Below are 13277 nucleotides of genomic sequence, written 5' to 3' on the forward strand. Positions count from 1 at the left end.
TCTAGTAAAAAAAACATCATTAAATGGTGCCATAACACCACATCCAATTACATCACCAACACTCCAACTTGCTCCAAATCGAATAGGTGCATTTCCAAACTTTACTGTCCCATCTGAACAAAATACAATAGAATTCTCTTTCCCTGCTAATGTTGCTGTTGAAAGAGGAGAACTCGCCAAACCAACAGAAACAATTGCTTGTTCATTAAGTAGTAACTCCAATGTAACCTCAAAATAAAGAGCATCTATCATATCAATCGGAATACTTCCACTAAGTTCAGCAGCAAAACAGTCATGATCCGGTGATGTTTGACTTATTGCTGTTTCCATTCTAAGGGCCCTCCAATGATTACGTGCTAGACAGCAAGCGTCCGCATCTTCAATATGAACACCTAATGTATCACCTTCGACACTGCTAATTCTTTCAGCAGCAGGTTGTAAAGTGTTAGGTATAATAACACCTCGATGCATTAATGCAAATATACCATATTCTCTAACAAATCGATACCAAATTTCACTCTCAAAAGAATTTCCAGACGTAGTAGTTAAAGTATCATCGATTGAAAGGAATATATATTTTTTAAGAAGACGAAATATCTTTGCAGGTCGAATAATAGACATATCTACACTATCCCATGGATGACAAAGAATAGCACACAAAGAAAGTGCCCCAACATCATTTTTACCTTCATTACATTTATCACTTTCTTTCCTACTCAAAAGACTTTGTTGAATAATAGAATGAAGGAAACTACATGAAGCCTTTTGTAGCTCCAATTCTCTATGAAACCCACATCCTATCATCATTTCAATATAATGATGAACCATAGAATCAGAACGGGTAACTCCAGATTCATTTGATGAATTACGAATATTTTCCTCGTCAATCTTATTCAATGATCCTCCATGTTGTAAATGAGCAAGTTCTCGGTATAAAAGATGTGAACTTACCAATAACCATGTCACATCTTCATCAGATTGGTGAGCCACACATAACTCCTCCTGTAATCTGTATGCTGCAGTATGTATGGTGGCTTGTTGTGCTTTTTTCACTAGTGCAGCTATAACTTCATCATTACTCATACCATTGTAACCGCGAAGAAGAAAATTCAAAACTTGAGTAGAAACTGTTTCAGGTGTACTTTGTATACCTTCACTAACAGCACCAGCACCAAGTAAAGAATTACGAGGGCGTAAAATACTTCCAACTCCTTCATATTGAATATTTGAAAACTCTGATAAACTAGTAGCTAAACGTCTCATAAAACTTACACTCTGACTTCCTGTTTTATCAAGTGAAAAAGAAGCAACACTTGTAACTGATCTGACACTTGGCATCATCAATCGTGTACTAGTCGATGGTGTTACTCTTGTTATTGGTTCCTCAGTTTGTTGCTGCTCTGCAATAAGAAATTCAATTCTAGCTCTAGGATTTACCATTTTAAGTAAGAATTCTGCTCTTTGTAGCATTTGAGTTTCGTTTCCTTGTTGAAGAGCTTCTAATATGAGAAACGTTTTTTTTCTCATAAATTCTAATGACTCTTCTAGTGATTTTTGAAGTGAAATATTTTTTGGTCGATGTGAATGCCAAACATGAGCAGCGCAAAACTTCCGCAAGATAGGTTCTAATCTTTCTTGATATGGAATTCGTTTTTTAGCATAAATGGACCGCCACTCAGTTAAAAGTTTACCAGTGTCTTCACATAATTGTATCAACTCTTTTTGATCGGTTCGATCAAGATGATACTCTTCTACACCTGTACTAATATGATGTTCTTTTAATGTTTCTTGTGATAAACCACCACGAAATAGACTCTCTCTTGGAAGAATAATCGTATTTGGAGGGTCTGTTAGAAGAAGTTGATGGGTAATACGTAAAATTGTATGACTTAAAGCAAAACAGATATCACGAATCCAGTGCGTTGATTCAGTTCGAAGTTCAACTTGTGCATTTACAGTTATAATCATTTCTCCATTTTTCGCTTTCGGAATGCATAAAATTTCTAATTTACCACCACCATCAAAACGTAAAGTTGGGCTATTAAAAGTTTCGACCAACCTTTTGTACTTATTTGTTAAGAGAGATATTTGCACTGATGGTGTTTCATCCGTTTTTAGGCTCTCATGTAAAAGTTCAATGTTTTTGGCGTGACGTAAATCCAGTACTGTGGTATGAGTATTTGTTGCTGCTGCAGGTATAACTACTCTATGTGTCTCGGTAAAACGGTGGGTGACAGGTGGAGTTGTTAATGAAGGTGCATAGGAAACGAGAGCCTCTCGCATCTTATTTAACATGCTGAGTATATCGATAGCCACAGCACTATCAATCTCAAGATACGACAAAAAATGGGTAATTGGAAATACCACAATACCAATAGATGTTTCTCTTAACATATCAAGTTGCTCCAACGTCCGATTTTTACCACCTTGTTCTGTCACAGGAAATATGGAATTAAACATTCGTAAAATTCCTTTACAGAGCGAGTACATTAAAGCCACAGAAACTAAGTGCCATTGTGGATTTTTCTTCTGTGATAGAATACCCAATAAAGTGGCAAGTGTTACAGATGAAGGCCTAAAAGACGTACTTTTACCCTTTAATACAGCCTCTGATTCCAATAAACATTCTTCTTTTAAACGATTGAGGAAAGTCATGAATGGTTTCTTTAAATCTTTTTCAATTACACTAGAGACTAATGATGGCAAATACTCTGTAACAAGTAAATCTTTCACATCTGTTAATTTTTTAGCTTCCATAATACGTTGTAATTGATAATCGTGACTTACGCACTCAACAAGAAAGACACGATGTAACTGTGAAAACACATTCTGAACCTCATTCAAAAATCCATCACTTCCGCAAGAAAAATCATGAAGTCTTTCATACATGTCGACTACAGTAGGGACCAATTTAGCCGGACATCCTCGTCCCATCCAACTTACTTGACGTGCTAACATTCTTCCACAAACACAAAGAAGTAAAAGTGTAAAATCATCCTCATATTTAGAGGATATCACTAATGTTATTAAATCATTACACATATCCACAAGTCTTGAAAGAGTTTGTGGAGATGCTCGGTCCCATAAGAAGATATATGCAACATATTGTGCATTGGTACAGCTTGTTAACCCACTCAAGAGAGCGATATTTAATCTATGTAGTATGAATTGTGATAATAACACTGGTGTTAATTGTTGTTTCTCTTTTACAAGGTTAACTACTTTCGAACACACTATATTACTATTTTTAACACTTGTTAAGTTTCGTACGTACCTTGTCGGTGTAGATTGTCCCTGAATCCATCTAAGACTTAATAAACCACTTTTATCAGAAATAACACTATAAATACGATTTGTATATGTACATAAAAAGTACAATTCACTTGGTTTAACACTCATAAATTGCTGTTCCAATATACGTCCTTCTGTGTTAATCCATGTGCAAAATCCATTTTCCACAATAACACTTTCATATTCATTTGTCAGAACATAATACTCACCAGATGGTATGTATGGAATCACCTCCGATTCTCTAACATATTTCTCCTGTGTTGTTGTTTGTGGAGCACACCACAAGGGAGTTGTACCTTTCCAAATATGACTCATGTTTTCACTTTGAAAACAGCAACCAGAACCTTCGTTCATTCTAAATGAACACAAGAGACCACTTTGATCTGTGTCTGAGTATTTCCCAGTTGCTGCAGCAAGAAATTCACTTACAGATTGATACTTGTACCATATTTGTAACCCAGAAATATATCCATTAAAATTTCCTTCAAGAAAACTCATAGATGCAGATGCCGCAGGTGCTCCTGCTCCAACTGTAGGTTTAAACATTAATCCCTCACTTCCACTACTATCGAGTAATATACCATCCTTGTAGATTTTCCATATGGCAAGATCATTTGATGGTACCAAGTTAGCACTCCAAAGAGTCCAAGAATCTTGAATAGGTTGCTGAACCTCTGCTATAACATCGTCACTATGTTCAAACCGAATAAACAAGGATGAATTTCTGGCATCTAGTCTGATTTTGACTGATAACCATACTTTACCAAAAACTTCAATATGAACGAGTTGTAGCAATGTACTTTGTTGAGTTGGTTGTGTGTATAAAAAAAATTGAATACTAAGAGTGTCGCTTGTAGGCGGAATAAAAATTAATTTTGGCTCTAATGTTCCTTTAATCATTAATGAAGCTTCAAACCGTGCGTAGTATGGAGAAAATTTGTCGTAGTAAAAATGAGGTAAAACAAATTTTCCCATTCCTATATATACTTGAAATTTCTCTTCTTGTGGTTTCATCTCATCTGCATCAGGTTGAGTGCAAACTTGCAGGGTTTCCAAATCGAAACAAGATATTACCTTTGTTCGAGCTGACTGAATAACGATCCTATTTTCTTCAATAAATACACCAGAGCAATTTGTTACGTGTGTCTCCTCATTTTTTCCAAGAACTGTATATGGTGGTTTTAACATAATCTTGTATATACCCTTCTTGGTGACAATGATACCCTGCGATTCCTCCTCCTCCTCATGCACTGCTACGGCGATGCCGATGATGCGATGCGAGAAATCGGCGCCAAGGGAATGGGCGAGTGGGACATCGTACGCCTTCGCCCACGAGGACGGCAGCGGGAGACGCACACGTGGGCGGACGGCCGCCTCCAACGCGGCGACCCACGCGGAGGTCCCCCGCAGCGAGAGCGACTCAGCGGGACGCCGGTGGCGGTACACCCACCGCAGCGCCGAGAGCAGCGTGTCCAGCCGCTGAGAGGCGAGTACCATCTTGAACAGGAGCGCCATCGCAGCCGCGACCCACTCTGAACTGTCATCATTTCGCGGGGACGCAGTTTCACGTTCAGTCTGAATGAATAACATACGGGTGAGACGTTGTACTCCCCAAGAGTGTAACGTCGCACTGGAGGAGTTGATGCCACACCTATCCACCACACAATGTAGTAGTTTTATAACCCTTATTGGGATTCGTGACTCCAAGGATTCACATATAAAAGCCATCGTCCAGTCAAGAGAATCCACATGATTTACATCAGTGGAAGGAATAAGAGTGTCATTGTGGTCATATTCTTCATCGGAGTCAATATCATCGGAGCCTGTACGCTCATCTTCCCAATACGAACGAAGAGACTCCTCAGAGTAGAGGTGAACCGAAAATGAAGACTTTTCAACCCTTTTTGCCTCTGCGTTTGCAGCTGCAGTCACAAGCAGTGATCTTAGAAAAACAGGTGTGGGAAATGTTTGTCGTTTCGCAAATTCAACAGCAGTGATTCTCATAAAACGTGCTACCTGGTCAGTATCTAAGTAACGCACATTTACAATGTCTGGAAGGTCAGGAAGTTGGGGAAAGGGGGCATAAGCAAGACCCTTGGCAGCTGAAGGAACCAGTGGCCATGCCCTTGAAAGAAGATCAATAGAACTGTATTTTACTAAGTCTTCTAGACTTAGAGAAGTTATACCTTCAGTGCCTGAACGAACATATTCTGACGGATACAACCCATTAGAATAATTCCATACTGTCCTTTGTGGACCTGTAGTGGAGTGGCGATAAGCTTCTGGAAGGGATGTCCCACGACTACTTGTAATTCCTTCTAAATTTTCACGACCCGGAAAAGCTCGTGGTGGTCGTCTTCTACGACCAGGAAGTCTACCATCCCCTCCCTGGTGCTGCTGCTGCTGTTGCTGCTCTTGTTGTTGCTGTTGCGGATGTCCACCTGCCGAACTATCGGTACTGTAATCATCATCTTCCACAGTGGAAGTTTCTCTCAATTGCTCCTCAGGGATCACCAAATTTTGTGGAGGTTCTACTAGAGTGCTCATGACATTCCAAGAGGAATTTTCATTAACTGCCGTTTGTGTGTGTGATGTCTCCTCTAAAACTGCAAGAGGTTCCATCATTACGTCCTATCAAGAGTCAAAAAGAAGAATATAGACCCTTTTTTCTTCTACTATTTGACTTTATCTTATCCAAATGATTTAGTAGAAATGAACTGAATTGATATTAATCGTTTTTTCTTTACGTCAGTATATTTTCCTTTCTAATCGTTTGATCTTTTTTTTTTGTGGTTGGTAAAACTCAAAATGGCAAAAAGAAATAATAAAAAATAAAAACGCGTTATCTCTGCTCTCATAAACAAGTCGAACCGCTGTCTCTCTCTCTCTCTTGACACCGAAGAATAAAATATAAATAAGTAACAACAACTACGGAAATAAAAGTGAATCATGAGATTTATTACGCTATGACAGAAAATTTGAAAAAGAAAAGAATGTGGGGAAAAAAACATGTTCATATGCAATGTTATACCTACCATATATGTATATGTAATTGTATTAAAACCTTTCTACGTCGATGGTATTTTCAAATATTTATCCACTACTACTACTACTTCCGTTGCGCCTCCCTAAAAGAAATAATCATCTAACCTACCTCTTTCATCTTTTTGCTAGAATTATAATATCTGCCTCGATCCCTTTTTCCCTACATATCTCCTGTCTCCCGTGGGTCACCACAGGGGTAGTTTATACGAGGACACCACCGCCAGTGAACATCAGATAGATCGTAAAGAAGAATACCACAAATAATGATCACATATGAAACAAAAAACAAAGGTGTTGGAAATATACTAAAAATTGTCACATTCCAAATAATGCTGTATACGCTCACAGCAAGTAATGAAACATTTGCAAACGCTGCACTTGTTATCAAGAAAAGAGCCGGCAAGCCTGTATAAACAAAGAGCATTGTTAATCCAAACAACATTTGATATAACCAGTTTTGATTAGTCCATGACCCCCTATTTGGAGAGAAAGTTTTCCACTCCACAGCAAAAAACTGTATTGTGGCAAAGACCAGTGCCCAGCCAGACATACAGCATAAATTTTCCACCAAGGGGATATACTTTGGCACATCTGGTAATATTTCCACCTCTTCCTCACGGGTTTGCTGATGCTCTTGTCGCTGCTCCCTTTCTTCCTCATTTCCCATCTGTGTGTTTTTCTCAATCTCACTAGTACGATTATCGACAGGACTACAGGAACCACAAAAGGCCCCTCTTGATACTTGAATCTCACGAGATTCAAAAGCCGCAGCACCAACGCCCCCAACACCTTCTACCCTCACACCTGAAACTCCCACAGGTTCTGTATCCCCAATTCTCCCCCCAATAAAACGGGGTTTTATAAATTTTTCAGTTAGTACATTACTCGTAGCGTAGAGAGCAGCGGAAAGGAGACATAATAAATCACCCTTAACAACATTGGGTCTCACGACATCACGTGATACACCGTCAGCGTCCAGAATAACAAGAAGTACCAAACCACCTGTAGCGACAACACATCCAAGTACATGTGTGAGGGCGAAACGCATTTTCAAGAGAAAGAAACTAAGAATAAGTACACATGGAATACTAAAGCAACCTAAAAGTTGGGCAGATATAATATCTGTGTACTGATATGCCATAACAACAACAAAATTTGCCTCCATATCAATAAGGCCAAGAATAGCATATTTCCATGGGCGATAGAAAAAAGTGAAGTTGTTGTACTGCTGACGTCGATTACGAAGGTATAGAAACACTAATAATGACCCATAGACAACAAAAATAAATGAATATGCAGTAACAGATTGAAGAAGAGGATAACTGGCATTATCATTCACCAACATAGTTGTTGATACCCCGGTGAGGGAGTTCAAAAATGCCACTCCCTGCCCAAACAGGACATGAAACAGCAACACCTTTAATCTCTTAAACCCCATCAGCTTCCTAAACAAAACCTCTGTTACCTTTTAATAAAATCCGGTGCTTCCCTTTAAAAAATAATAATGGTAATACTAATAATAAAAGAAAAAAAACAAAGGAAAAAGGGGGATAAATATAGAGTAAAATGGAATTTTCTTTTAGAAAAAAAAAAACAGTTACAAGAGAAAAAAAAAAACACAGAAAAAGAGCATGTGAAAAAGCAAGTAGTGAGTTGAAGTGGAAAGTTCACAAATATATCGTTACAAAGCAATCAATTACTGATTTTGCTTTCTGTGAGAACGAATTGCTTTCAACATCTCGCGATGTGCATGGTTAGAAAAAAAGGAAGCCAACATTCGTTGGGCCCACATCGGAACACTGCTTGGTATCTGAACATCATTAGCAGATGTCATTATCATAAGTGTGCCGTCAAGTCTTTTTGTTTCTTTGTGCAGACGTACACTATTCATGAAGGTATCATATACAACCTTTGTGGATTTTTTATCAACCATGCTTCCACCGAAAGAAAGAGGCATCGGGTTTAACCAAAGCTGCGACGCAGCATCAGCGATAGGGAGGATTATTATGTGTTGGTAGTTGACACTTACACGGGTTGCTTCATGCTCTTTCTCACACAAATGCAACCACTCTGCAAATCCTTCAGATTGATTATTAGATTCATTTACCACTTCATCTGTCCCGCTGTAAAGTACGTCATACATTTTAAGCGATGCGTTCATACTGTCAATATTAAGGGGTTTATAGCACACTGAACTGCGTTCATAAACAAAAAGTCGATCTGCAATTCCAAATTGCTCTAGAAGTTTATGCCCAACACGGTGGGCAAACCAACCATAGTCGACCACACTTCTTCGGATATCAGGAACAAGAACACAGCAATCATTCTGGCATACAGAACTCTTCTTTGCAACCATCTCTATTGGTCTTTCAACCGCATTTAAACATTTTTTTATGTTCTTCTCACTACTGTCATCCCATTTTCTGAACATATGGTAGTTGTGGTCCCACTCTTTACGTCGTTGCAGGTCTGTCATACATTCAAAAACCTCCTCAGGGTTGACATCGGGTAAAAAACCGACAACTCGCATAAACGGTGCAGGACGTCCATTTTCTGAATTAACCGGGTAAGGGGAGCCGAGTCGTAAAACTTGTATTTTAGGCTCTTCGCACCGCCGCTCTACCGCTTTTCCTTTTGGGAAATTGTTAGATTCCACATTCCATTCTTCTTGTCTTTGGTCGAGAAAACGCATGCATTCCCATAGTTGCCCTGCTGAAGTGGGAATATCGTCCAGCGTAAGTGTTGGAGTCTCCTGTGATAGAACGGCAAGATCCGGCCGGCAGAGCCATGAAACGGCGGCTGCTGTTGCCACTGTTGCACTCAGAGCGGCCCTCTTCCATAATATAGCCCAAGGCATGACCAAAGACTCTTAAACTATACCTAATTCAATGCAGAATAAAATAGAACAATAAATAAACACAACATAAAACAACCCATGAACTCCACTATCTGTGTATCTCAATCTGTGTGTGTGTGTGTGTGTTTATGTGTGAACCAAAGAAGAAAAGCAATAATAATAAAAAATAACACACATACACAAAAAAAAAAGATTATGTAATATTACCCCAATCCCCCCAAAACGATTCTCTGTATTTTAGATAAGAGTGGAATCCTTACCCAATTGTAGAAGCATGCATTCGAGTTCCTTCTCTGCCAAGATTGTGCTTGGATAAAGTTGGTCTGCGTTTACAACACACATGAAACTATTTGGTGTGTGAACCACTATTGGCATCTCTGGTATAGCTCTAATCCACCGGAGTACGACTGTGGATACCCACAAACCAAGAGGACGAAGCTGACCACCACATTGTGCTTTGTAAAAAGGCGTGTATAGAGACTTTCTCGGCACAACAAAGAGATGTTTTAACGTATCTGGCACAGTACACCAATGCGGTTTCCCATCAGAACAAGCTGAGACTGAGAGTACCAAATCACTTCCCGTTGTGGAGTTAGATAGTGTTGACATTTCTGATACGTTTACAATCTGGGTAACTGGACAATGACGCATCACAGCGTCTGAAAAAGAGGAGGAAGCTACAAGTGGGAAAAAACTCTCACCCATTAATGGATACCAAATATTCAGAGGACTTTGCATGTACCTCAGTGTAAGGTTAAGGCCTTGTGCGAGCTCCCAACTAAGCCACAAGGGGCTCCCAAGCCTCTGCATATGTGCAAAGTGTGTTAACTGTCCAAGGATACATTTTTCTGTGATGATTTCTTTCTTGTCTAACAAGAAGTGTCTGAGAGTGTATGAACGTTCTTTCACCCCCAATTCCATCTTCTGGTCGCAAGAAGGATATATTTTTATTTGAGTATCAAAAAAAAGAGACAGAAAAGAAGAATTAGGAATATATGTCCATATATATATATATATATATATATATATATATATATATATAGAAGGAAAAAAGAAAACCATACGAAAAGTATATGCATCACACAGCGATATAATCAAGTAAAAATACCTTTGTATTCTTTTTTCTCTCTCTATCTTACTCTTTTTTTTTTTTTGGGGGGGGGGGGAGGGAGGGGGCAAACACTCATATAAATGGAGAAATGTCACTGTAAATAAAATTAAGTGGAAAGAATCAAGTTCAGCAATGAACGGCTGGTAGCACATACTGAAAAGAGTATATCGCGCTTTACTAACTCTGATTCCTTTTCATCATCATTCTTCAGCGGCACTGTATCCATGTAAAAGAGAAATCGCCTACATACTCCTTTCCGAAGCACACCCGTTCTGTGGGTCTCCTCTAGCTGCCTCGCCACGTAACTGCTTCGCATATCAATAGAAGTACACCCATGAACCACCTTGTAGAATCGCATAACTGAATCACTGTAGAGAATAACACCAGGAATCGTAACACAAGCACCTCGGTGAAGTGAAACAGTTCCATTTTCAAGGAATGGTAAAACATCATCTTCCTTAATGTCATCTACATTGCAAATGCGTGTTTCATCCGTGGAATCTTCCCCAAATGACTGTTTTGAGAACAGTAGCTTTGTGGGCAGAACAACATCACCACGGTTTCCAACAAGTCCAGCCACACTACCGCTCACATTTACACTACGAATATAATCACCAAAAGTAAGAATAAGGCTCCGTAAAACAGTTTCTATTTGTGCACCAAATGTTCGATCAATATTAATGATAAAATTGTTGGGTTTCGGCTTCTTACAAGATGATAGATTATTTCGCAAAGATTGATCAATAATTGAAAAGTTTAACTTGCTGACATTAATAAGATCTACAACAAGTGCTGATGCATGGGAATCCTCCATCATGATAAATCCAGATGAATTTAGGCGTTCCCTGTATGCTTCCCTTAATGTTTCATCCTGTTCTAAGAGATGCTCCAAAATATAAATGTCACGATCATTAGGATGTATAGATGCGTTGTTACTTTCTTCCAACTTCATCTTATATCCCTCTAACAAATCTTTAAAAGCTTCCGATGCTGAACAAAGAAGAGTTTTGATAGTAATATTTGATGAAAAAAGAACATCAATTGTAAGATCTTTAGGTAAAGAATCTCCGTTAGCATCACTAAGACCAAGTTCTGTCCTTATATGACGAATAATGGATAAACTCCAATTCAAATAAGGATCTTGGGCAAATTTCCTTGACATATTAACATCTATATACACTACATACTCTTCACGTTGAAGAAGAATATTATATAGCATTTTCATCACTCGAGGACCTTCCCATATCTGTGTGAGTGCATCAATCTCACTTTCTGAGAAAGGAAGTTTAGCAAGGAGTGATTTCACAATAGTAGTAGGCGCATCTTCGTTAGCAACCAATGAGTTCCTCAAAATATCCAAGGCGAATGGAGAGCTAAGACGTTGAAGACGCATTCGTATTTTCTTAGATTCTACCGTAAGCATACATAAGTTAGTTACAAAATCAATAATATCTGTAAATCCATCTCGAGCAATAACAACTGTTTGACCTCGTTCACCAATTTTCCAAGTAGGCCTGTATCGCCTTGCCAATTCAAGATTATTCGTACCTGTAGAAGCGAGACCTTCTGAGATGAAAACAGGAGTAGTGCGTGAAACGATAACCACAAATGTTTCGGTAATATTTTCAGGTAGACGTTTGACACAGTAACGCAAGGCATCTGTATCAACTGAAGAAGAGTGCATTAATTTGTGAAATACAGTTCCACTAGCCTTATAAATGTTTACGGCAGTAGACATTGAAAGTTTATATCCTTCCTCACCAAAATTACTGCTACCTGAAACAGATGATGTTGATAATCCAAAGAGAGAACGACAGAAATCTTCAAACATAGAAAATGCTGAGAGTGTATGTAAAATTTGTCCAGAGACACTGTTGGCAAATACTGGAGAACGGCCAAAAAGTGCGCAGAATTGTTGTTTGGATATAAGAAGAAGTGTAGCTGATGAGCTGGCATGATATGAAAACTCTGTTGGTTTTTCCAATATAACATCATCGATACCGAATATATTAGGTGCAGTAATGCTTCCAACTCTACGGTGTCCTACAATTGATGTGCGACCAACCCTTGCATTAATTACTTCTACAGTGCCGGATGCAAGCACAAAAACATGTGAAAGAATCGTTCCCCCCTCTACAATGATATCTAATGCGCTGTATTCACGCACCATGATATTCAATCCTCCTATTAGATCCTCAGTTAAGGTAAAGAGATGTGGTACTGTGTAGAGAAAGTGATGGACCGAAGTACCGCTATGTTTTTGGATTATGGCACATTTCTGTGTGGAAACTGGTGTGAGCGCTGGGGTGCTTTTCAGTTGCTCCGCTACACCAATAATGTCATCGATATTTGCTTGTTCATTTGAATCATAACTGTTTTCTGTCGTAGTAGTGACGTCACCCACTGAAATTGAAACAGTTTGAATACGACCTGCAGAATCCAAAGATATTTCGTTCATATAGTTTTTCTATGATAACATGTAAATAAACTTCTAACAAAATAATATATTGACTTACTCAAAAGTGCATCAAACACCCACAACAACAGGAAAATAAATAAATAAATAATAATAATAATAATAATAATAACCGCATTGCGTCCCTTAAACAATGTCAGAGTATTTATATTTCACTTGCTGCTCCAAAACATCACAGAAATGGGGACCAAACAACACGCAGCGGAAGAGAACACTTTGAAGACAAGAGTAACTCGACCAAGCTACGAAGCACGGATACACACTAACAAAACACAGCATAATAACCCCCACCATTAATGATACTATCTTGTGAAATTAGATAAGAAGCTACACACAAATTCCGACAACCATCAGAAGACTCATCTGACACTCATTAAGCATTATTTACAACACCAAGTAAGTAAAAATGGAACGAAATGAAACGACAAAAAAACCCAAAACCCATAGATCATCAAGTAACAACATGAGTTAAAATAGTTATAAAAAAAAGTGGAAGC

The 13277-nt window shown here is 38.7% G+C and overlaps 5 protein-coding genes across 5 annotated transcripts; all 5 read right to left on the minus strand.

The window, feature by feature from the left end:
- Positions 1-5913, minus strand: LSM04_002004 (uncharacterized protein; the record flags this gene model as incomplete). The annotated part of the gene is made up of 1 exon (XM_067332623.1): positions 1-5913. A coding segment is annotated over one exon (5913 nt), but the record flags the coding sequence as incomplete, so codon positions are not given.
- Positions 5914-6496: 583 nt separating this feature from the next.
- Positions 6497-7774, minus strand: LSM04_004123 (Solute carrier family 35 member SLC35F1/F2/F6; the record flags this gene model as incomplete). The annotated part of the gene is made up of 1 exon (XM_067332624.1): positions 6497-7774. The coding sequence occupies one exon, from the start codon at positions 7772-7774 to the stop codon at positions 6497-6499; it is 1278 nt and encodes a 425-aa protein (XP_067185674.1).
- Positions 7775-8032: 258 nt separating this feature from the next.
- Positions 8033-9193, minus strand: LSM04_006843 (uncharacterized protein; the record flags this gene model as incomplete). Its single annotated transcript, XM_067332625.1, has 1 exon — positions 8033-9193. The coding sequence occupies one exon, from the start codon at positions 9191-9193 to the stop codon at positions 8033-8035; it is 1161 nt and encodes a 386-aa protein (XP_067185786.1).
- Positions 9194-9430: 237 nt separating this feature from the next.
- On the minus strand, positions 9431-10114 carry LSM04_000040 (uncharacterized protein; the record flags this gene model as incomplete). The annotated part of the gene is made up of 1 exon (XM_067332627.1): positions 9431-10114. The coding sequence occupies one exon, from the start codon at positions 10112-10114 to the stop codon at positions 9431-9433; it is 684 nt and encodes a 227-aa protein (XP_067185489.1).
- Positions 10115-10410: 296 nt separating this feature from the next.
- On the minus strand, positions 10411-12762 carry LSM04_008601 (Cyclic nucleotide-binding domain; the record flags this gene model as incomplete). The annotated part of the gene is made up of 1 exon (XM_067332628.1): positions 10411-12762. The coding sequence occupies one exon, from the start codon at positions 12760-12762 to the stop codon at positions 10411-10413; it is 2352 nt and encodes a 783-aa protein (XP_067185871.1).
- Between the last annotated feature and the right edge of the window lie 515 nt (positions 12763-13277).

The sequence above is a fragment of the Trypanosoma melophagium genome (genome assembly GCF_022059095.1).
Source record: "Trypanosoma melophagium isolate St. Kilda chromosome Unknown ctg9segment0, whole genome shotgun sequence".
NCBI lineage: Eukaryota > Euglenozoa > Kinetoplastea > Trypanosomatida > Trypanosomatidae > Trypanosoma > Trypanosoma melophagium.